This window comes from Cladophialophora carrionii, assembly GCF_000365165.1.
Source record: "Cladophialophora carrionii CBS 160.54 unplaced genomic scaffold supercont1.2, whole genome shotgun sequence".
Taxonomy (NCBI): Eukaryota; Fungi; Ascomycota; class Eurotiomycetes; order Chaetothyriales; family Herpotrichiellaceae; genus Cladophialophora; species Cladophialophora carrionii.
Genome location: NW_008481827.1, coordinates 1,536,187 through 1,558,615, shown reverse-complemented (window position 1 = coordinate 1,558,615; position 22,429 = coordinate 1,536,187). Strand labels below are relative to the sequence as shown.

At 54.5% G+C, this 22,429-nt stretch overlaps 13 protein-coding genes across 13 annotated transcripts; 8 read left to right on the top strand and 5 right to left on the bottom strand.

Annotated features, from left to right (window-relative positions):
- Positions 1 to 290: 290 nt before the first annotated feature.
- Positions 291 to 1,251, top strand: G647_02627 (uncharacterized protein; the record flags this gene model as incomplete). The annotated part of the gene is made up of 3 exons (XM_008726973.1): positions 291 to 577; positions 627 to 808; positions 857 to 1,251. 3 exons carry the CDS (start codon positions 291 to 293, stop codon positions 1,249 to 1,251), a joined length of 864 nt encoding a protein of 287 aa, XP_008725195.1.
- A 606-nt stretch (positions 1,252 to 1,857) lies between these two features.
- Positions 1,858 to 2,124, bottom strand: G647_02626 (uncharacterized protein; the record flags this gene model as incomplete). The annotated part of the gene is made up of 1 exon (XM_008726972.1): positions 1,858 to 2,124. One exon carries the CDS (start codon positions 2,122 to 2,124, stop codon positions 1,858 to 1,860), a length of 267 nt encoding a protein of 88 aa, XP_008725194.1.
- Positions 2,125 to 3,112: 988 nt separating this feature from the next.
- On the bottom strand, positions 3,113 to 3,346 carry G647_02625 (uncharacterized protein; the record flags this gene model as incomplete). Its single annotated transcript, XM_008726971.1, has 1 exon — positions 3,113 to 3,346. One exon carries the CDS (start codon positions 3,344 to 3,346, stop codon positions 3,113 to 3,115), a length of 234 nt encoding a protein of 77 aa, XP_008725193.1.
- Positions 3,347 to 3,944: 598 nt separating this feature from the next.
- G647_02624 (uncharacterized protein) lies at positions 3,945 to 5,304 on the top strand (the record flags this gene model as incomplete). The annotated part of the gene is made up of 2 exons (XM_008726970.1): positions 3,945 to 4,006; positions 4,056 to 5,304. The coding sequence occupies 2 exons, from the start codon at positions 3,945 to 3,947 to the stop codon at positions 5,302 to 5,304; spliced, it is 1,311 nt and encodes a 436-aa protein (XP_008725192.1).
- A 229-nt stretch (positions 5,305 to 5,533) lies between these two features.
- Positions 5,534 to 6,703, bottom strand: G647_02623 (uncharacterized protein; the record flags this gene model as incomplete). Its single annotated transcript, XM_008726969.1, has 2 exons — positions 5,534 to 6,610; positions 6,659 to 6,703. 2 exons carry the CDS (start codon positions 6,701 to 6,703, stop codon positions 5,534 to 5,536), a joined length of 1,122 nt encoding a protein of 373 aa, XP_008725191.1.
- Positions 6,704 to 7,004: 301 nt separating this feature from the next.
- On the top strand, positions 7,005 to 8,543 carry G647_02622 (NADH-ubiquinone oxidoreductase 49 kDa subunit, mitochondrial; the record flags this gene model as incomplete). The annotated part of the gene is made up of 2 exons (XM_008726968.1): positions 7,005 to 7,736; positions 7,785 to 8,543. 2 exons carry the CDS (start codon positions 7,005 to 7,007, stop codon positions 8,541 to 8,543), a joined length of 1,491 nt encoding a protein of 496 aa, XP_008725190.1.
- Positions 8,544 to 9,574: 1,031 nt separating this feature from the next.
- G647_02621 (calcium/calmodulin-dependent protein kinase) lies at positions 9,575 to 10,913 on the top strand (the record flags this gene model as incomplete). Its single annotated transcript, XM_008726967.1, has 3 exons — positions 9,575 to 9,823; positions 9,876 to 10,032; positions 10,084 to 10,913. The coding sequence occupies 3 exons, from the start codon at positions 9,575 to 9,577 to the stop codon at positions 10,911 to 10,913; spliced, it is 1,236 nt and encodes a 411-aa protein (XP_008725189.1).
- An 871-nt stretch (positions 10,914 to 11,784) lies between these two features.
- Positions 11,785 to 12,498, top strand: G647_02620 (uncharacterized protein; the record flags this gene model as incomplete). The annotated part of the gene is made up of 1 exon (XM_008726966.1): positions 11,785 to 12,498. One exon carries the CDS (start codon positions 11,785 to 11,787, stop codon positions 12,496 to 12,498), a length of 714 nt encoding a protein of 237 aa, XP_008725188.1.
- Positions 12,499 to 14,043: 1,545 nt separating this feature from the next.
- G647_02619 (uncharacterized protein) lies at positions 14,044 to 14,916 on the top strand (the record flags this gene model as incomplete). The annotated part of the gene is made up of 1 exon (XM_008726965.1): positions 14,044 to 14,916. The coding sequence occupies one exon, from the start codon at positions 14,044 to 14,046 to the stop codon at positions 14,914 to 14,916; it is 873 nt and encodes a 290-aa protein (XP_008725187.1).
- A 1,011-nt stretch (positions 14,917 to 15,927) lies between these two features.
- Positions 15,928 to 17,284, bottom strand: G647_02618 (uncharacterized protein; the record flags this gene model as incomplete). Its single annotated transcript, XM_008726964.1, has 2 exons — positions 15,928 to 17,163; positions 17,261 to 17,284. 2 exons carry the CDS (start codon positions 17,282 to 17,284, stop codon positions 15,928 to 15,930), a joined length of 1,260 nt encoding a protein of 419 aa, XP_008725186.1.
- A 1,496-nt stretch (positions 17,285 to 18,780) lies between these two features.
- Positions 18,781 to 19,722, top strand: G647_02617 (uncharacterized protein; the record flags this gene model as incomplete). Its single annotated transcript, XM_008726963.1, has 1 exon — positions 18,781 to 19,722. One exon carries the CDS (start codon positions 18,781 to 18,783, stop codon positions 19,720 to 19,722), a length of 942 nt encoding a protein of 313 aa, XP_008725185.1.
- A 377-nt stretch (positions 19,723 to 20,099) lies between these two features.
- G647_02616 (uncharacterized protein) lies at positions 20,100 to 20,566 on the bottom strand (the record flags this gene model as incomplete). The annotated part of the gene is made up of 2 exons (XM_008726962.1): positions 20,100 to 20,386; positions 20,446 to 20,566. 2 exons carry the CDS (start codon positions 20,564 to 20,566, stop codon positions 20,100 to 20,102), a joined length of 408 nt encoding a protein of 135 aa, XP_008725184.1.
- Positions 20,567 to 21,201: 635 nt separating this feature from the next.
- On the top strand, positions 21,202 to 22,266 carry G647_02615 (uncharacterized protein; the record flags this gene model as incomplete). Its single annotated transcript, XM_008726961.1, has 1 exon — positions 21,202 to 22,266. One exon carries the CDS (start codon positions 21,202 to 21,204, stop codon positions 22,264 to 22,266), a length of 1,065 nt encoding a protein of 354 aa, XP_008725183.1.
- Between the last annotated feature and the right edge of the window lie 163 nt (positions 22,267 to 22,429).

Genomic DNA, 22,429 nt, shown 5'->3' with positions numbered 1-22,429 from the left:
CGCTATGCCCCATCATGCCCACTTGAGTCAATCACGGTGCAATCAGAAAATGCGTTCTACCTCGTTTACCCAAAGACTGGCGGTCCTTGGCCTCAGGATTGATGTTTGAGTCATGACAGCGCCGCTGGTTCCTGCCCTTCACGGAAGCTTCCGACCAAAGGCGAAAAGTTGAGGAATAGAAATGATGTATAAGAATGCCTTGGACGTGACTACGACTGAGTGCAGCGGTCACAAAGAAATAATCCTTTGCTCTTGAGACGCGAATCAATCCCACTCAACCTCATTCAACCATGTCATGCCTCGTTTGGCTTGTGACCGGTTGCTCTCCAGGCGGCTTCGGGGAGTGTTTCGTGCACGGCATCCTCGCTCGTGGGGATAAAGTCATTGCCACAGCTCGGAATCTGGAAAAGATCAAGCACTTTGAGAAGGCTGGAGCAGCTGTTCTTCAGCTTGATATCACCCACAGCCAGCAAAACATCGATGATGCCATTTCCAAGGCTATCAGCATCTATGGTCGGATCGACGTGTTGGTGAACAACGCCGCTTATGTTGCCATTGGGACTTGGGAAGACTTAGAGTACGTTGGGCCCGACCACCGCTGACCCTCGCCACTGACGTGGATTTAGAGCCGATGACTTTCAAGCCCAATTTGACACAAACGTCTTCGGTACTATCAAAGTGACGCGCGCCGTCTTACCTCATTTTCGACAACGACATGCAGGGACAGCGGTATTCATCGGCTCGCTGTCCGGATGGGTAGGACATCCAGGTGTCGGTGCCTACGCAGGATCGAAACATGCTCTTGAAGGTCAGGGTTGCCGGATTCTCTCATATGTGTGCACGCTGACCGTGAAAGGCATTGTCGAAAGCCTTCACCACGAGACGTCCCATCTAGGCATCAGGACACTTCTCATAGAGCCAGGCCGCTTCCGCACCTTACTCCTATCCAGCCAAAACATGAAAGCCGCCCAGACCAAAGTTGGCGACTACGCGAGGTTCAACGAAGCCCTTCTTGCGGGTCTGGCGAGAGAGGATCAAAGACAGCCAGGAGATCCGGTGAAATTGGCAAAGATCGTTGTCGACCTCGTCCGCGGGGAAGGCGTTGCTCAAGGTCGACATGTGCCGTTCCGACTTCCCCTCGGCATCGACTGCTTCGATGAAGTAAAGGCCAAGTGCGAAGAGACGCTGAAATTGCTGGAAAATTGGAAAGACGTCATCCGCAGTACGGATCACGATGATCAGACGAAATAAGATGGCTTTGCACGTTCGCCATCATCGCAGATTCGGCTGGGGATGATTCAAAAGTGGTTGGGTTCTGTTCGAAGCTGCTCCTTGTATCAGGAACACACGCCGTTCGGTGCACATCCTAATCCCGGAACTGGCGATTGGTGCTACTGAGAACTCCACAGCACGCTAAGCCTTGCAGTCAGGGGCCATGATGGGAAGCGTAGTGCCAGCAGCACTGAAAATTAACATGATTCTCTTGCGATACACACGGACCTGCGAGAGTAATTGGCGAGGGCTGCAACAGTGCCGCCCTGAGCGCCCGCCATCGGCTTGACCTTGGACTGACTTACCTTTGAAGAGTGACATGGGTATGGAATAAACCGTCCCTGTCATAAGGTTGTCGCTGTTGACCCATAACGGCGTGTACAAGCCAGATTATGTCGTCCACGGAATATTGGTGGTAGCGTCAAGGTGATCGGCGCGCCAGCCGACTTAGACTAGCATCGTAGGGCAGGGTCCGAAGTTCCAACGCCCGCTGCTGTGATGGGTATGGTTGCAACGGTGCGCGCTGCGATGGGCGGGTATCCCTTCGTCGCTTACTAGTGGTCATCGATCAAGCGGTCACGGTGCTTACCGGTTGGTCAGGTTCCACTGCTGGAGTCTGTTCTTAAACTCCAGACGTTCTTGTTGACACTCCATAGACTCGATAGTTTCTCCAACCACAGCCATGAGGTGGCTTTTCCGTTCTTCAAACTCATCCACCGGAACCCAGCCCTCGTTAGCGACCGGTATATTCCGAGCCTTGAGGAGATCTTGGAAGTCGTTGTAACGGCGTCCATCCCTCTGGTGATTGATCAAGTCATCGCCCTCAATTTTGATGGGGCACTGTGCCACCATGTCTTGGTCACAAAGAAAGCCAGACCAATTGCGCTGAATGCGGAGTAACGTCGCTCTCAGAAGAAGGGCGTCGACATCTTGCCTGAGAGGGGCTCGGGCGAACAGTTCAACGTGTTTTCAAATGGGGGCTAGCTGTTCATCCTCCAGGAAAGTAGCAAGGTCGGGAAGAGTCTCCTTCAGTTCAGCGAGATAGTACTGTCGGAGCATAGACTGTCGATATCTCTCCCAGACCTCGAGCCTTCTCGCTTTTGGTAGCCCGGAGAAGTTCGCTGGAAGCTCCAGCAGAAGTGCGTCGTGTTCCACAACGATAACTGGGGGACTCGCGCTGCTAGAAATAATGGTAATAGGTTCGTATCCTGCCAGTCAACGATGCTCGTGATCTTTCCCTTCGGCGACACGAACAAATTGCCATAATGAAGATCTGTATGCCATAGCAGTGGTAGATGATGGCTGGCAGAATGTGGGAGGATACGGGGGATCACCGTGCAAAGTGTTTCGAGCATCTTACAGAGTGCAGCGGCGGACATGTCGCTTACTGCGTTTGTGGGGAAGGAGAACGGTCGATCGGCGGTCCTATCTTCATTCTGACGCATCATGACTTGTGCCATTGAAGAGCGTGCAATGGAAACGAGGTAAGCTTCCGGGGTACGCCCTGGCTAGTAAGCAGCTAGACAATTGGAAGTGTTCTGTATTGACTTACAAGGACCACAATCCACTCTAGAAGATGTAAGCGCAGGTCCAAGGAAATGCTCATGCGCCAGGGGCCCGATGCAGTATGTTTGGGTTCGCGTCGAGCTCACTGGAAAATGCCGCGAAAACCCGAATCTGGAGGCATCACCATCAAAGTACAGACTGCCATATCCATTGAACATGTGACTAGAGGCGACGAGTCGTTTGTGGATTGATAGGACTTCATCCACCACCGTGAGTTTCTCCGGGACCTCGAGGTCAGGCCACACAGTATTCAAAGCCTGGCCTCGAGCCTCTTCTAGAATGATATATTCGCATCCAACTGGATTGTCACGGCTGTCGCTCCAGGAAACCACCTTCGGTACTGGTAATTCCAACTCGGACCGCAGGAAATAAAGCGTTGCCACTTCACTTGCTTGACCAGACGTGGCGGGACGACCGGGTCAGGAATCTTGACTATTAGCCGCTGGTCACCAAGAACAGCGAGGAAAACTTTGTTGGAAGCTCCTTCTGCAAGTTTCTCAACTCGCATAGCAGCAGACGCGGCAGCTGATCCAGCTGTCTTGACGATGACATGTTCTAGAGCCTTCAGGTCAAATTCTCGGGTGTGCTCTTGTCGCTTTGTAGGCTCGTTCCATAGCCAGCGACCTGTGGTAGGGTGAAACAGATCCGGGCTCGTGGGTAGAATTGGAATTGGCCCATCGGAACTTCTGCAGAATGCGTCTTATCGGCTTTATAGATAAAATCCGCCTGCTCGTAGGTCCCATCGGGCGGGTAACGCGAAGTAGAAAATGTAATGTCTTGCATGTCTAAGACGAGCGAGGTTCGTGTGTGAAAGAGAGAGAAAGACGTGGTCTGGATGGTGGTAGAACAGTCAAGGGAAGGAAAGGCCCAAGTGAATTTATGTAAAAGCGGCGCGCTCTCGCCTGTGTGCAGTAGGTGGGCCGCTTCTGAGCCGCCCTCGCCGCCTCAAGTCTCCCATCACCAAACATCAGTGCCCCCTTCTTCATCAATTGGAACTTGTCTCCTACGGGTACCGTGACTCCTCGAATAACAATCCCAGAAGCCAATGCAATAGACGGATCGAAGAGCTGGTGGCGTAGATAGGGCGGTGACCGCTAGCCAGCGAAATGGCGATTCCCATCTCGTCGCTCCTCACCAACGGCACACCTACGCCTCCCCGAGAACGATGGTAAGACCCAAAGCCTGGTGAAGGGTCACCGAGTCTGACTCCTCCCAAGGACATATCTTGATGGCATACTGTCAACAACGTCACCTTATGCCGGTGAGGAGTTCGTTCCCGGAGAAGAGACCATCGATGCCCTGGAGTCTTCGCGTGTCCTGGTCATCGGCGCCGGGGGCCTAGGCTGTGAGATCCTAAAGAATCTGGCCATGTCAGGCTTCAAGGACATCCACGTCATTGATATGGACACCATCGACGTTTCAAACCTCAATCGACAATTTCTCTTTCGCCAATCTGACGTCGGCAAATCCAAAGCTGAAGTGGCCGCCGCTTTCGTCGAACGACGTGTGCCCGGCGTCAAAATTACGCCCTATAACGGTAAGATCCAGGACAAGGATGAAGACTACTACATGCAATTCAAGCTCGTCATTTGCGGCCTCGACAGCATCGAAGCACGAAGATGGATCAACGCCACGTTGGTCGACATGGTCGACATGGAGAACCCTGAATCCCTCAAACCGCTCATTGACGGCGGAACAGAAGGGTTCAAAGGCCAGGCTAGAGTCATCCTCCCCAGTCTGACATCCTGCATCGAGTGCCAATTATCCATGCACGCACCACGAGCCGCCGTCCCGCTGTGTACCCTTGCCACCATCCCTCGTCAACCTCAGCACTGTATCGAATGGGCCCACATTGTCGCGTGGGAGGAACAACGCAAGAACGACACCCTCGACACGGACAACCCCGAACACATCTCCTGGCTGTACAGCACAGCGCTGAAACGTGCACAAGAATTCAACATCCCTGGAGTTACATATTCAATGACGCAGGGTGTGGTAAAGAACATCATCCCGGCCATTGCGAGCACGAACGCCATCATCGCGGCATCGTGCTGCAATGAGGCCCTCAAAATCGCCACTTCCTGCGCCCCGTTTCTGGACAACTACATGATGTATACGGGCGACTCCAACGAAGGCGGTCTATATACGTATACGTTCGCGGCGGAGAAGAAAGACGACTGTCCTGTGTGCGGGAATCTGGCCCAGACCATCACCATCGATCCACAATGGACGTTGGAGGATTTCCTGGCAAGTCTGGCCGAGAGAGCCGAGGCGCAGTTAAAGAAGCCGAGCATCCGCACAGAGGCGAAGACGCTGTACGTCCAAGCTCCGAAGAGTCTGGAAGAGCAGACACGCCCGAATTTGCAGAAGAAGATGAGCGAGTTGGTCAGTGATGGGGAGGAGGTGGGTGTAAGTGATGCGGCGTTCACGATCAGTTTCAAGTTCAGACTGGTGTACAAGAAATGAAGACGCATGCTCACGACGAAGCGTACGACTAAACGACTCCAGACTGACGAGCAATGACACGACCATAGACTTGTGCACATCAGCTATAGGTTCAAAGTCATGGCACTTTTTGATTTTGCAATCGTGGTATCTAAACTCGGGAAGCTTATGCTAAACGCCTTGCAATGCACGAGGACGCCAGGTTCAATCCACTCACTCGTATCTCATGGCACATGGTCTAAAGTCCCCATCATTTCTCCATCTCATCCAGTGCTTTCAACAGCCTCTTCGCCTTCTTCTTCAGGATGTCGACGCTCTGGAGGAATAGGTCATCACTGGGAAACTGCCCCGTACTTTCCACGTTGAAGATGAAGTGATCTTGCACCCTCCCCAGCTTGACTTTGCCCTTGAACTCATCGTGTCGGAGACACTCTCTTGAGACCGTGTCGCGCATAACGTCTGCAACTACTGCCTTCTCGTCACCCTCGTGGTGGTGATAGGCTGCTGTGTTCCCTTGGGCTTCGGCGGGAGTTACTCTTTCGAGTTTGATGACGCCATCAGGGAAGCATTGTTGGAACTTGATCGCATCCGTGCCCAGGATAGGCTGGGTGATGGTGATGGTTGGTAGTAGTCGGTATGTCGCGGTGGCCACGGGTGAAAATTTCGCGTGATCCCCTCCTTTGCCCATGTGCGCATGCATAACCACATCGATCTCCTGGCCTGGCCGGAGCTTCGCGATCAAGATATCCGGACTGACCGCTTGGATGGGCTCATCACCAAAATTGGCCGCCTGCATGCCCTGCGGCAAGAATTCAAAGTGCCGCGAATACACGTTGCTGTTGATGTACTTGTCCTCTGGCTCGGTCGCGTTCTTGTCGGCATTGGGATTGCGCTCGCATTTCACTTTCATAGACAGGACGATGGTGTTGGTGTCAGTGAGTTCCGTCACGCGCGCCACGGTGTCTACGTCTGTCTGGACGAAAGGCGTGAGTTTTTTCAAGGCCTGTATATTTCCTATGAGTGGGACGAGACCCAATCGATGGGCGAGGACTTCGTCCGCAATGACAGAGGTGTTGTTCTGGACGTAAACTTTTTCGATGGCTAGGGTGGGGACTTCGGCGAGGAGGATGCGACGGAAGGCATTGGCGATGGACGCGTCGACACCAATAAGGGAAAACGTCGCTTCATGCTTTTGGTTTTGGTGGAAGACTATCTGAAGGGTATCCTTGAACTTCTCGAGGGACCAGGAATTGTCCTCGCCCGCATGGTGGCCGGGAAAGTCAGTCGAGGTGATGTTGGTCACAGTTTCGGCGTTGATACCAACGAGCTGGAAGACTCAGTATACCATGCTGATTATAGGCGTTATGCCACGTACCTTCCGCCTGTCTAGGCTGTCTTGTGAGGGTTGTATGGGCGCCATGGAGAGGTTGGTCTCCAGTACGCTGGACAGACTCGAAAAAGCGACAGAATATCGACTTCCCAAAGAAATTTGGTCTCGGCCCCACTCGGTGCTGATAGCCCTCTCTCATTGGTCAGACGTCGGCCAATCAGTGGGCCTGTAATACGGAAAGCAGCTGTCATAGAGCCGACATCAAAGGGCACATTGAAATCGCCATCGTCCGCTTCGATTCCAGCGATTGATGCCGCCGACTTCGAGGCATTAGCTCGACAACCATCGCGTCCCTCCTCCTGGCCTCGTGCCAGCCTAGACAAGCATGACAATGGCCGCCTCCTTCGCACGAGCCGCGAGCCGGCACTCGCACTCGGCCAAACGACTCTGCCTCCGACCTAGCTTTCAGCTTCAATCGAGACAGGGACACACTCCTTTCTTGACCCGCGCCATCGGTACCACGCCGTCTCGAAGGCAGGAAGGCCCTCCTCGCACGAGCCCCAATCCCACGCCGAATCCAGAGTCTGCGGGCGGGCCCTTGACAACGACTATCAGCCCGACCGATTCGACTTTTACCCAGCACGTAAATCAGGAGAGAACCGAATACGTCAACAAGGCCCCCGATCAAAACCTGGGCGATGACTTTGAGACAAGAAAGATTCGGCATTACACCGTCAACTTTGGCCCGCAACATCCCGCCGCGCACGGCGTGCTGCGTCTCATTCTCGAGCTCAACGGAGAGGAGATTCTACGAGCGGATCCTCATGTGGGCTTGCTGCACCGCGGAACCGAAAAATTGATCGAGTACAAGACATATCTCCAGGCGCTGCCCTACTTCGACCGATTCGACTATGTCTCGATGATGACCAATGAGCAAGTCTTTTCGTTGGCTGTCGAGAAGCTGCTCAATGTTGACATTCCCGAGCGAGCCAAGTGGATTCGAACCCTGTTTGGCGAGATCACCAGAATTCTCAACCATCTGATGTCAATTCTGTCACACGCCATGGACGTTGGTGCTTTGACCCCGTTCCTCTGGGGCTTTGAAGAGCGAGAAAAGCTCATGGTGAGTATTGAGACGTGTTCGCAGGAACTATATTTTAACATTTGATAGGAATTCTACGAGCGCGTCTCTGGCGCACGACTCCATGCTGCATACGTCCGTCCTGGTGGTGTCAAGCAAGACATTCCCCTTGGACTGCTGGACGACATTTATGCTTGGGCCACTCAATTCGGTGACCGCATCGACGAGACCGAGGAACTTCTTACCGACAACAGAATCTGGATCGGCCGAACCAAAGGCGTCGGTGTCGTCTCTGCTGCCGACGCCCTCAACTACGGCTTTTCAGGTGTCATGCTGAGAGGTTCTGGCGTGCCGTGGGATATTCGAAAGAGCCAACCGTATGACGCTTACGATAGGGTTGATTTCGACGTGCCGGTGGGTCAGAATGGTGACTGCTACGATCGATACCTTTGCAGGATGGAAGAGTTCCGACAGTCATTGCGAATCATCCACCAGTGCTTGAACAAGATGCCACCTGGACCAGTCAAGGTTGAAGACTACAAGATTGCGCCGCCGCCGCGAGCCGCCATGAAAGAGAATATGGAGGCTCTGATCCATCATTTCTTGCTCTACACCAAGGGCTACACGGTTCCGCCGGGCGACACCTACACTGCGATTGAAGCCCCCAAGGGCGAGATGGGCGTCTACGTCGTCAGTGATGGGAGTGAGCGGCCGTACCGGTGCCACGTTCGTGCTCCAGGGTTTGCCCATTTGAGCTGCTTTGACCAGATCAGCCGTGGCCATCTACTTGCTGACGCAGTAGCCATAATTGGCACAATGGATCTAGTCTTCGGGGAAGTCGATAGATAGGCCTGTCGCAACGACGAGGAATTGCTGTCAGAATGAGCGGTTTGAAGCTGCTCGAGATAGAGAGGTTGGGAGGGGGTATGGGAGAGGAAAGGGGCTGTATACACAAATTGGTCACGTGTGGTCACGTGCTAATCACGTGGCTATCATAACTAACAGTGATTAAGGTACGCTTCACAACTTCATTTAGACAGCATGGAGAGGAAATAGGAGGCCAATGACCTCGAGATCGTCCTGTGTATATACAGTGCTAGTTGCATGCATCCCATTTGTGTCGATGGACTGTCTTTAAAAAGGCAGTGTTGCATGCCACCCTCGACTATGTACACGGCTATGGCGCCCTGAGTGGCTCGTACAGTAGTTCGTTCAGCCCTGCAGCGGAGCTGAATCGTTCCTTGCTTCTTCCCCACCTGAGTTTCGCATGCTCAGCCACGAATACAGCCCCCAAACCTTCTGGCACGATACAGCTGCGACCAGACCCAGCGCTCCTTTTCACCAGAGCTTCCTGCGCTCTGCCTTTCCAATTACGCCTGACTCCTGCCAGCTACTCCCTTCGCTGTCCTGCTGTCCTTGTGCCCTGCCTCGATTGCGGTCGCGTGCATAATCGGCCAAATCTGCACCGCTGTCAGCCTCGACGATACCCCGCAGTCCGAGTCTCTCGCCGAATACTTTTACGTGCGGCTGTCCTCAGAAGTCAAGAGTGGCATAAGGCTCGAGGAGGCTACATTACGACTTCTTTCCACCAATACACCTGTCTATCTCTTGGGGTCGGACCTGCCCCAAGCATTGTGAAGGACCACGGCTGTTTACCCAGGCGCTTGCCTGACCCGCTGCAACCATGAGTGCTTGTAAGTCTCAAAATCTGCTTTCGAAGACACTCTCCTTTCCTGTGCTTGCATGTGTACGACCGAGACTGTAATATGCATTCTTAGCCTTGGGACTTCTGGCACGAGGACGAGACTACGGAATATCTGGGCGGCCGAGCTGAAGACTTTTGGTACACACGGCTGACTCCTCGAACAGTCAGTGGCATGATGAACAAGCTGCAAGGCCAGCCCGACAGCTACGACAAGAAATCCAGGTACCGCTTCGGAAAGACGCTGGGAGCCGGCACATATGGTATCGTCCGCGAGGCCGAGGTCGGCGGAGAAAAGGTCGCAGTCAAAATCATCCTCAAGAAGAGCGTCAAGGGGAACGAGCAGATGGTGTACGATGAACTCCAGATGCTGCAGACCTTGAAGCATCCGCACATCGTCCAGTTCGTCGACTGGTTTGAGTCAAGAGTCAGGAACATCCATATTACTCAAGCGTTGGCTGAGACTAACACGCCGACAGGACAAATTCTACATTGTGACCCAACTGGCGACGGGTGGGGAGCTGTTCGATCGCATTTGTGACAAGGGCAAATTCACAGAAAGAGACGCCTCACAGACGATTAAGCAGGTCCTGGAGGCTGTCGACTATCTACACGAACGGAACATCGTTCACCGAGGTACGGGGACTACACAACTCTGCAGGCATGACCGCTGACAACGGACTACAGATCTCAAACCAGAAAACCTGCTCTACCTCACGAGGGAGCCCGACTCCGAACTTGTCCTTGCAGACTTCGGTATCGCCAAGACTCTGGAGAGTCCTGGTGCTGTCCTGACCTCAATGGCCGGCTCCTTTGGTTATGCTGCTCCTGAAGTCATGCTCAAGCAGGGTCACGGCAAGGCGGTCGACATGTGGTCATTGGGCGTCATCACATACACCCTCCTCTGCGGCTACTCTCCTTTCAGATCCGAGAACCTGGCAGATCTCGTCGACGAATGTAGGAGCGGCCGAATCATCTTCCACGAGCGATACTGGAAAGACGTCAGCAAAGATGCCAAGGAGTTCATCTTGACTCTGCTTCAACCAGAACCGAAACGCCGCGCCACTAGCAAGGAGGCACTCAAGCATATCTGGCTCACGGGTGAAACTGCTTCGGACCACGATCTCCTGCCAGAGATCAGAGCCTACCTCGCAAAGATGAAGCTGAAGCGGGGTATCGAGCTGGTCAAGCTGGGCAACCGGATCGATGCTTTAAAGATGCAAGACCAGGAAGACCCAAGCTCCCCCGACGCAAACGACATCCCTGCCAACGCCCAGAATGCTGCCGGGCTAGCCGTCCGAAATCATATCAGAGGTGTGTCACCCGGCCGAGGCCTTGCGACCAGTGAAGCAAATGAAAAGCGATCATTGAGCAATGCTGCCAAAAGTGCTATTTTCCGCGAAGTCGTGCTTGCCAAAGTACGGGAGATGAAGGACAAGGAAAAGACCGACAAGCTTGTTGCCGACGTCACGAAGGAGCATGAACGTAGGAAGAGTTTCTCCGGTCAGAAGTCGTGATGCAATGCAAGGGTCGACACTTTCTCGTTCTTTTGGTGATCATGAGATGAACACGCCAGTACGGCTTCGAATGGTATGATTATTGGGAGAGGCTTGGGGAGACTTCAATACCCGTTTGGAGGAGGAAGGTGTAGGGTCATGCCTTGGAGGAATCAATGATTAAGCACGCGGGTCACTTATCGACTTTAGCTGAACTTCAGCCTCGACGAACACGTGAGTACCTAAGTAGCGTTATCAAATGCATACGGTTACTACGCACCCGGCCCGCTTACTGGGGATCGAAAGGTAGCCCAGAGCCATACTGTGTACGCGAGCACCTATCACGTTTCTACCGACCCGCTGATCGACCACACATCTACCGAGCATTGACATGCCATTTGAGGTGTTAGTCCTCCGGTCCCTCTGGCACCTTGACGTATGGTCTGCCACGTCTGCCTAGGTGTAACATTCTCCTCTCCGCAATGCTTGGTCACAGTCGTAGACCAGAATATCAATCAGATCAGACACTTTGATTCCTTTTTTCGTGTAGAGTAAGCCAGCACGATATTTAAGTCATGCTTTCCGCGTTGTACCGTGAACCCGGCTTCGTCTTTGTCTAATCCTCCATTCCAGCTACGGACGAGGATATTTCGAGAGTTTATCGAGTTTACCGGAGTTTATTGACTTGGGCGCCTCGCCTCGACTCACCTCACTCGAGCAGCTCAGGCAGCTCAGGCACATACTTGGCTAACCAAAAATCATCGCGTGCAAGATCAATCAAGATAGCGTACTTTTCCCTTGTCGAGCAGCATCACCAGCCAGCATTACTACTAGTACTACTAGTACTACTACTACTACTACTACCACCACCACCATCACCACCACTACTACCATGTCGTACGAATCCTTCTTCGCCTCCCGGGTCTACGCCATCACCGGTGGGGCCAGCGGGATCGGGCTCGCCACGGCGCGCCTCCTCGTGCAATACGGCGCCAGTGTGTCCATTGCCGACATCCACGTGCGCGCGCCCGAGGAGCTATTCGCGACCGGCGGCGGCGACGACACCACCCACGCCACCGCGCTGAGCCAACGCGTGCGTGTGCACAAAGTCGACGTGCGCTCGAGGCAGGACGTCGACGCCTGGATCGCGGACACGGTGCGCGCGTTTGGCCGGCTCGACGGCGCGGCGAACCTCGCCGGCACGATTCCTCGGGACCATAATGTCGGGGGTGTCGAGGATATGGATGACGAGCAGTGGCGATTCGTCATGGACGTCAATGTCTATGGGGTGATGAATTGTATGCGTGCAGAACTTGGGGCGTTGGGGAGAGCGGAGGGTACAAATGTGTCAACGGTAGGGGAAGGGAAAGGGGAAGGGGAAACGATGAACGCGCCACACGATCCGGCAGAGGCGACGACGACGACGACGACGACGACGACGCGCGACCACTTTAGTATCGTCAACGCGGGGAGTGGGTTGAGTGTGCGCGGCCGGGAATACACGAGCGCGTATACGGCGAGTAAGCATGCGGTGTTGGGCCTGACGAGGTGTGCGGCCAAGGAGGTGGGCAAGAAGGGGGTGCGCGTGAACTGTATTGCCCCGTAAGTGTGTGCTCTTCCCTCTCTCTCGCGGGCGCGCGCGCGTTGGGCTCCTCATATCTGGGGGAAGTTCCTCCTCGTTTCTCTTCAGTCTCGCTGGAGTCCAGGCTTGCCTTACTGGCGGGTTGTTAAAACGGAAGCTGATGCACGCAGCAGTGGCGGGACTGATACCCCCTTGATGAGGCAGTCGATGGCCATATCAGAGGGGTCGGCTTCCGCGGAGGATTTCTCGACCACGGCGTTGGGGAGGTTGGCGCATCCGAGAGAGGTCGCGGATGCGATTGTGTATCTGTTGAGTGATAGGGCGAGTTTCGTCACGGGGACGTGCTTTTGTGTGGATGGCGGGTGAGTTGATTTCATGACTGTGCTCCAGCTTGTGCTCGTGTGCTTCCGGTCACGGTGACGGTCACGGTATGGTCTGCTAACGTGGTGGTGCTGGTAGGTGGGCTTGTTGAGGTGGACAAGTAAGAGAGGAGGAAGCCGAGATAAGAGACGAGGAGATCATGAGGAGAGGGTGTTGAGAGCGTAAAGTGAAGGAAGGTAGTTGACTACACGACTTCTCGACCAGATTAGACCGAGTAACCTGGTGGTAGAAGACTTCGTCTCAAGACCTGCTCTTCCACCGGGAAGAATGGGTATATTACCGATAGTGCCCAGGAATATCAGTATTAGACTGAAGAAACATGTAGTGCTGTGATGTGAGGGCACAATTGATCGGCGGGAGGACTCTGCACGACCAACAGTCATGTGTGAGCCAGTGCCACACCGTTGTTTATCGCCGTTCGTTTATGGCTGTTGCCTTGAGCCGTCTATAAAGTCGTCATCGCAACGGTATGAAGGGCCGCAGTTTGGTCGTGGACTCACGTTGACGCTATCGGTACCTGTTCCCATCGACGCCTTGGTTGCATATTGGAATACCACCTGCCTATAGGGCGGTCAATATTTCGTAATAGAATCACCTTCCCTTTGCTTGTGACGGCGTTTGTCTGTCGTCGATATTGTAGTATTCGTGGTTGAAAATCTCGCAAGCACTGCTTCCGCGCACGTCTTCAGCTAACAGGTCGATGAAACCAGAATGCGGCTGTATAAGTACTTCCGCGTCTATTCCGTCGCGGCTTCTGAGCATCGCATGCAGACATTGTAAGAGGACTTCGAAGACCTGTCGAAGAGGCTAGGCCGTCGAAATGAAGGCTGCATTTAGGCATTGGTCGAATTGCCGAGGCGTGTTTACCGGGATCGCCTCGCGTTTTTGCATGAGGCATATGCCCTCAATGTGACACGGAGGATGTGGCTGCGCTATTAGGAGAAGCACCCTCTCGGGATCTAGTCGTCGTACGACGCTTCGTAGCACAAGACGCACGCGCTATAGCCATGGAAAGTGAAGAAGTGGTTTCTTTAAGAGTTACATCAACGAAGAGCGAGAGTACGATGGTGAGAATGACGGAACGCCGAGCTTGATCCGAGAGATCATTTACAGAATCCCGCTCACCAGTGTTGACTTGGACTCTCTTCGTGTCTTCCAGTTCAGTAACGTGAAGAATGCAATGCTGACATGCTAGCTCAGCGCATCTGCCAGCGTGCGTTCCGCACAATTGCTCTGACCGACCTCATACCACGCCCAACAAGGAGTTACTCCTCTGGTCCTTCACCCGCAGCAGCTACCACTACCGAGGGAGCGAAGAACGCCATCTCTCCGCGATGGCTTTCCGACACAAAATCCCGGATCGGCCGATGCATCACTTTTGGTCTGGCCCCTAAGCTCGTCGATGAAGCTGGCAATCTCCTCAGTGTCCTCGGCCGAGACTGGCGGGAACTGGTGGCAGGTAGTGAGGGTTACCTGAGTTCGGAGAAAAGAGCTGGTCTACACAGGCAAAACATAGTCTGGGGCGAGCAGGACTCTATGGGCCACGTCAACAATGTGATGTATGTCCGCTTTGCCGAGAGTGGACGCTGCAATTGGATACGCAGTTACAGCAGACACGTCGACCCGGCGCACAAGCGGCAATGGGAGGAGTTGTTGACCTCCCGAGGCATTGGACTGATCCTGAAGAGTATTACTGTGGACTTCAAGTTTCCCATGACTTGGCCAGATCGTATATCTGTATACCACAAGTTGAGGTCGCGGCCGGACGAGTCGACCGAGTCGCTTATACTTGATGTCTTGATCATGTCCGAAGTCAAGCAGAGACCGGCGGCGAGGTGTCTTGAAGACGTCGTCGTGTATGACTACCGAGCTGGCAAGAAAAGCACGCTGGAGCCGTTCATGCTCGAGCAATTCAAACAGACCTTTGATCTGCAGGAAGCTGCCAAAGCCGAGAACCATGGGAAGATCCAGCAGATCGAACAGCGAGTGAGAGTGCTAGAAAAAGAGTCGTGGGATAGACCTGATGCGAAGGAGGATTTTGGCAGTGCGCAGCGCCCATAAAATTTTCAAATCTCCCGAAGCCGCCACAGTGAGTCTGCCTCGCCGCCAGCGTGTCGGTGTGGTCTAACTGGGGGAATCCCGTCGTGCTCGGATTCTCCGCCGCTTGCACAATACGAGGTCTGCCGATCATGGGGTTGAGGCAAATTCTAGCCTCAGCCAGCCTGACAACTGTCCTTCTTTCGGGCCGGCCCTATGCAAACAATTGCAAGGACCATGATCGTCAAGGCGTGCGCTTCTCGTTAGCTGTCGTCGGTGAAGCCTGTGGTGCTTTGCATTGGAACTGCTACCTCACCATGGGTATCCATATGGGTGTCCCAGCTTTCAGTCGGGGTATAACCCAGAGGACGATGCCACTCTCCGGAGTGTATACAGTGGCTCCCTTTCCAGGCAGTCAGGCGTGGGGATATCAGGTCGTTTTCTTACCTCGATCTCCCGCGTTACAGCGTCATCTTTGTGCCTGCCTGGCTTGCAGTGGCATTTCATCGGTGCCTAGAAATCACCGTGCCGGAATTTTACGGTAATTGACCAGACATCAGTGCGATATGTACAATACAGACTCGCCAATAGACCTGCGGATGCTGATCATGCTCGGTTGTCTCTGGAGCAAGTGATTCTGAGGGGTCTTTCGGTGTGCTCCGATGAGTTGCCCTTGAAGTCGACATATCGTTGAGAGACCGAGCACCGGCAGCAACGTCAAGTTATAAGAGAGGATAATGGGCGAATGACTTATCATGTGTGCAGTGAATCGACGACGTGGGCAAGCCACGACATCGCCCGCATGTATCAGTGACGCCGTCACCATCCTATACCCCTACTTATACATGTACATCGACTCTTGATCCGTCCAAGCTTTAATTTCCCCGACATTAGCATGGCCGGCGCGCTGCGCCTATATTTTTATCCATTGTCGTGTTAACTGAGGGCTGTCAATCCCAAGCATTTATTTCTTACCCAAGACGATACTCCGCATGTCATCTACCAGGCTTAGGAACACACCGGAAAATCAACATTTCACTCGTCACGATGGTGGCTCCTCTTGATGCTTCCGAACCTCTTCTTCAGCCCACCACTAAGTCTCTTGCTGAGACTTCCGCTCCGGCCAAGTCCCGTGCCCGTGCCCGTATCGCCATCATCCCAGCCGGAGCGGTCGACCGTATCGGGCATCACAGCGCTGGAACTCCGATGGCGGGTCTTCATCTCGATGCCGTCCGTGCCATTGGTCGTCGCCTTGCCGGCTTCGTGGGACGAGATCTTATGCTCCTTGAGGGCTTTCTCCAAGCTGTAACTCGGCTCGCCCTTGCCCTTGATGTCATCCGGCTGGTACTGCACGCCGGGCCAGCGCTTGTAGGCGCCGCCCTCGGGCCCGCCCTCGATCATCATGTTGTCGCCCTCCTCGTAGTTGTAGACGTGGCCGTTGCGGTCGACGTTGCCGGGCGCAAAGGCCGCGACGCCATCGAGAGGCCTGTGGCCGCGGACCGAGTCGATGATCTTCTCCTTGGGCGTGGCTTTGAGGGCTTCGGCATTGGAGTCCGCCAGCGCGGCGATGGGCGAGTTCGTCGAGTTGTTGCGCGCGAACAGCGTGGCGTCGTACGGCCCGCCGTGGTGGTATGCGCCCCCGCCGCCCGTGAGGTCGAGGTTGTCGATCGTGTCCGGCTGGATGCGGTGCTTGCGCGTCGCGTGCCGGGCCCGGTCGGCCACGTGCTTCTCCTTGACCAGGGCGTCTAGTGGCCGGTGCGACATGTCGCCCGGGTAGCGCTCGGAGAGGGATGAACCCCGCCGGCGACGGCCGGTTGGGGTCGATGCATTGTCACCGGCCCCGAATGCTTCCTGCCTGTGGGGTTGGGATGGGGAACGTAGCGATTGAGGGCTCAGCGGAGTGTGTGTTACGGTTGGGGAGTTCTTGCCCGCGCCGGCTCCGGCGCTGGTTGGAGACCTTGCGGAGTGGGGAGGCGAGGGATAGGACTGTGGCGGATATGGCCCTCCTGCTGCCGCTCCCCTGCCAGAACTGGTCACGGGGGAGCCGTGGGTGCCGCTGTTCAGAGATGCGGACCGCTTCACCTCCGTGGTTGTCGTGTTGGAAAGCGAGCTCTTGCGATACGGGTTCGTCTTGGACAGGCGTCTTCCTAGCTGTGGCTTTTGGGGAGCCTTAACGGGGGGAAGCGTGGCGCCGGCTCGGAAACTGTTGCCAGGACCATCTTCTTGGGAGGGTTCGGGCGCATTCAACGGGTCGAGAAGGTATTTCGTTGCCTAGCAGTCCCCAATGGTCAGTTTTGCGTGGTGCGGAGATATATAGGTACGGGTTGATTCAACCAGCACTGGAGGGAACAAGAAAGACATCACGTACCCAATCTTTGTCGCCGGTATCCATCCTGTCGAGACTGGAGGGCGTGGTGCTTGCAAGAAGCTGAGAGGAGGAGGTCTGCAAAGAGGATGACAGTTGACGTTGCTCTCGCTCGAGAGGCCTTGTATGGGTAGGAATTGAAATGGAATACTGCGTCTCCCAGCTTACGGGGTGAGTCCGAGTTCAGTGTAGGCGAGATAAGAAAATATGAGCATGAGCCGAAAAATACTCGTTACTTTCAAGATTCCATATGCATAATGAGGAACACGAGATGAGCTGGAGACACCAGACCTGCTCTGCGTGCCAACGGAGCATGGCGGGCAAGCGGTGCGCACACCCATGCTCGTGTCGATGTCATGGTGGAGTGAATGCCGGATTCAGTCGAGGCAAGTCTTTCGGCCTGGACGGCGGGGCCAATCCAGACGGCCCCTCGCACCGGCCTTTAAAGGCTCTTTAGGCATGAAGCCACTGCATCATTGGCCTTGTGCCTCGGTATGATGCGCTAAGTTAAGCCTAATCAACCTGAAATCCACCGATGGACTGTGTAGCCCTGTGGAACCCGTTATCCTGCTCTTTGACGCGCAAGCGAGACTGCCAAACAGGCTGACAAGGACGCTGCCGAAGCCCTCCGATGCTTCGTACCCTGTACGTACGATTGAGACGAGGCTCTGCTGTGCACAGAGTACCCGTTGTGAGTGTGCATGTTTCTTACCGGGCCCGCTGGATCCTGCTTGATGCCCGGTAGACCTGCAACGGGCTTAGTATGCAGTCCTAAACATAAGCTTAATTATGAACACTGTCGATGGAGAGAGACATCAGGACTTCATAAAGCCGAGTGACGTTGATAAAGGGCAGCGCAGGAACCCAGAACCATGTAAATCAAAAGGAGGCATGTAGGTGCATGCGAATGCTGAAATAATCAGGGCAAGGACGCTGCACAACCTGCTGGCGATGTTGTAGAGGCATCGAGTCGACTCGGCTTTGCCCAAGGTACCATGTACTCGTACTCGTGACACGGACTCGTATATGTGCATGGTGGTAAAGTGGCAAGCCAGAGCAACGGACTATCGTTGTGATAGGGTTCATCGTCACCGCATGAATCTGGAAGCTCGAACACCTACTCCGTACGAGATACCTTGACTGTACGACAACCTTGCGCAAAGGGCTCTCGTCTCCCCTGCTTCTGCCGGTCTCTGATCCTGCGTTCTCATTTGCTCGGAGACTATCCAAAGACAATAGGAATATCTGAGACATACTGCTCCTCGTCACCATCCCCATTAAACCCAGTCAATGGCGAGCTCTCCAACCCCTTCGGTGACAGCAAGTTGCTGACGTACACTGCGGATCCATATCTACGTGATCGACAAAACGCTCTGGGATCCTAGCCTGCTCAGATCCTCGTCAGCCTGGCTCCGTATCCAAGGAATTCCTCGTACGAGTTAACCGATCGAGCTTTGAGCTACAGTTTCGGCCTTGGCAGGCACCGCTCTTTGATCGAGCCATGCGCATGTTGCAATTCAGTCATGGCCTTAGTCGACTACTCCGATTCAAGCTCTGAGAGCGAGGGCCAGGAATTGGCCGATCAGGAGAACCACCAGCAAGGCAGACGGAAACGCAAGGCTGACCATATTGACGATGAAACAGTCCACTCCATCAGATCTCCACCACCTTTGCCGGCCTCCTTTCATTCGCTATATGCTACGAATGTGAGAACTTCCACGACGGATGACCCATCCCTGCATGCTGGTCGGACGCGTCAAGTCCCCCATGTCGTAGGTAACTGGCCCACGCACATCTATCTCGAATGGTATCCACCACAGGCAGCGCTCGCTCGACTCGACACACTGATACAGACATCGAGCCTGCCAACGACGAAAACCGAGCAGACTTCGAAGGCCCACGTTCACGGATTTCTACGGTCAGATCTCGGAGCACAGTTACCATTGCATATCAGTCTATCTGCTCCTCTTGTGTTGAAGACTGAACAGAAGGAGTCGTTCCAGGGCAGCATAAATGCTGCATTGGACAGTAGCCACATAAAGCCTTTCACCGTCACGGCCACGAGACTCGACTGGGTCGCGAACCACGACAGGAGTCGGTTCTTCTTGGTGCTGAGATTGAGTAAGCCCGAAGATGACGAGTTGAACAAATTGTTGTCGATATGCAATGCCACTGCAGTGCGATTCGGCTTGTCTCAGCTTTATAACGATATAGCCGAGACTGATCAAGGCGGGGCAGTCCAGCCCAGGAGTAGGACACCGGTATCAACCACTGACAAATCCGATGCTTTCCATATCAGCATCGCTTGGACACTGCAAGACCCCAAAGATCGAGCACGCAAGCTCGTTGGTTTGGGGGTTGACCAGCTGCATGGTCTCAAGGTGAGCTTCTCACTTCTTAAGATCAAGATGGGCAATACTGTGATTGATCTCCCCTTGGGCGAAAATCGCGAGGCAGGCAGATGACAGGGCACATACCAGCCGATTTTGGTATGGAGAGCCTTCTCCCTTCGGGCGGAATGTTTTCTGCTGCACCTGGCATCAAGCGCAGATGTCCACCGCAAGACATCAAGCTCGGTTGCCTCATACGCCGAGGCATTCTGGGAGGTAAAGGTACTGGAGCGAAACCATGTGCTCGCACCACGTCCCGAGGCGAAAGGCCCCAGAGCTGCCTTCTCGAAGTCCAGGATGAGCAGCTGAGCGCTTGAACCGCCAAAATCCTAGTCCGAGTGGTGTTGCCGCTTCTCGACTTTGGCTTCACACTCTCTTGAGCCGACAAACATGGAGCATTCGATTCATCGCTCTCGAGAGGATCATGTCGAACTCCAGAATCCAAACAGCTCTCAACTCTTCAGTAATTTATTCCTCTTCTCTCGCCGCCTCCTTCTCTCTACCAACTTCTTGTGCATTTTCTCAGCCATCTTCTCGTAGCGTTCCTTCTCTTCTTTGGCTTTTCTTCGGTCCTTGATGGCCTGGATACGTCGACTCCGCTCCGCCTCTTTCTCGTCTTTCATCTCCTGTTCGCGAGCCTTCGCGATCTGTGCGACCTTCTCTTGTTCCTTCCGTTTGGCATAGCTGGTCTGGCCTGCAGTGGGACGGAACGGTTTTTTCGGTTCGTGCCAATTCTTGCCTGTAGTGCGGTCAATAATTAAAACCGTCAGTATTTTGATGGACATCTGGATATCGTACCATTTACTCTCTTGCCGAGCTTTGGCGTCAATTGTGTTAGCTGAGGAGAAGCCTTCGACACAGCACTGGCAATGACGGCACCGGGGACAGCCTCGGCCGGTGAGGACTTTGTGACTGACATCCTGCTCTACTCTGTGTAGCGCAGGACCGATCTGAGGGTCGTGCGTCAAAGGGGGCCGAGTGTTGGCTGTATGGCACACCAGGTGGGTGATGCAAAGTGCCCGGCGAAAATTCTTATCTTATCATAGCTGTAAGATCAGCTGAAATACAAGCGTCAGTCTTTTTGATTTCTAGCAGTGGGTCGGCTGTATTGATTGTTCCAAGACCGTCAGACATGCTTCCATGGCACGCATGACGCTTTTCCTATCGTGACGAAGTCACCGCGCATCTTTTTCACTTTTCACTCCACCGTCACTCGAGCTGCGACTCAATTGCAGCTGGCGCTGCCCCTCGATGGCGAGCACAGGTGAAAAGATGGATGCAAAACTCTGATCTGCTGCCCGACATGCGTTGGCAGCATCTTACGCTCACATAAATTCCCTCAATCCGGATCCTAGCTGGAGTTGGCGTGTCACAGCGCTCCTTCACCTCCGTTCCTATTTCTCCCTCACCCGCATCCACACGCACACCCACATCCGCATTGTGACACCGCTCTTCCTGCTCGTCTCTCGCTCGAGTTGAGCCCCTCTCAACACACACCACAATATGATCCCGCGATAACCCTGGCCTCGTGTCTTCTCTTCATACACTCTCTGCATGGCAGCCTTCAAGGATGAGCTGCAAACCGTCTCCGGGCTGACTCACACCCCGACAGAGCTGGCTACCCCTCCAAGCCAGAGCCAGAGCCAGAGCCAGAGCCTGGAAGCACTCAAGGACATAGCCTACGGGTCAACAGCAGGCATACTTGGGAAATTCGTCGAATATCCCTTCGACACGGTCAAAGTCCGACTACAATCACAACCGCACGAGCCCGGAGCCAGCCCCCGCCTCCGCGGCCCTCTCGATGCCTTCTCGGCTGCATTTCGATCGCCCGAGGGCCCGCTAGCCTCTCTGTACAGAGGCATCAGCGCGCCTCTTCTCGGCGCCGCGATCGAAACCTCCTCCCTGTTCTTCAGCTATCGAGTCGCCCAGGACCTTGTCGTGGCAAATACACCGGCCCTCCGCGCCAAACGAGACGAACATCCCAATGAAAAGGTCGAAGTCCCCTTCGCAGCCTTGGTTGGCTGTGGCGCCGCCTCTGGGGCGTTCACATCTCTGCTCCTGACGCCCATCGAGCTGATAAAATGCAAAATGCAGGTGCCCCTCGCGGCACCACAATCTGAGATCGCCTCCCAATTGGGCTACACGACGACCCGCTCTCCGACTGCCATGCAGCTGATTAGCACGATCTTCCGCACGCAGGGGATCCTGGGCTTCTGGCACGGACAGCTCGGCACGCTGATCCGCGAGACGGGTGGCTCGGCGGCCTGGTTCGGCTCGTACGAGGGCGTCAAGATGCTTTTTCTCCGCTCCGACCCCGCTGTCTCGCACCCTGCGGACGTCAAAGTCTGGCAGCAGATGGCCGCTGGTGCAGTAGCAGGCATGTCCTATAACTTTGTGTTTTACCCGGCCGACACGATCAAGTCGCGAATGCAGACTTCGCACGCCGAGCCTCTTGCCGGACAAGGCAAGATGACATTTCTGCAGACAGGGAAAGACCTCTGGCGCGAACAAGGATTACGAGGGTTCTATCGTGGATGCGGTATCACCGTCTTTCGCGCGGCGCCTAGCTCGGCCATCATTTTCAGCATCTACGAGGCGTTGAGGAAGTATCTCGGCTGAACGGTTGCATGAACGGTATCCTCGGCATCAAAACGTGCCCAGTGAGCCGAAAAGTACAGACACTTCTCGGTTGAATGCCACGTCGACATGACCACAAACTTCTTACAGAGTACCAGGAATGGGTGGGGCATCATAGGTGCAAGATCCGGCCAGCCAGTACATC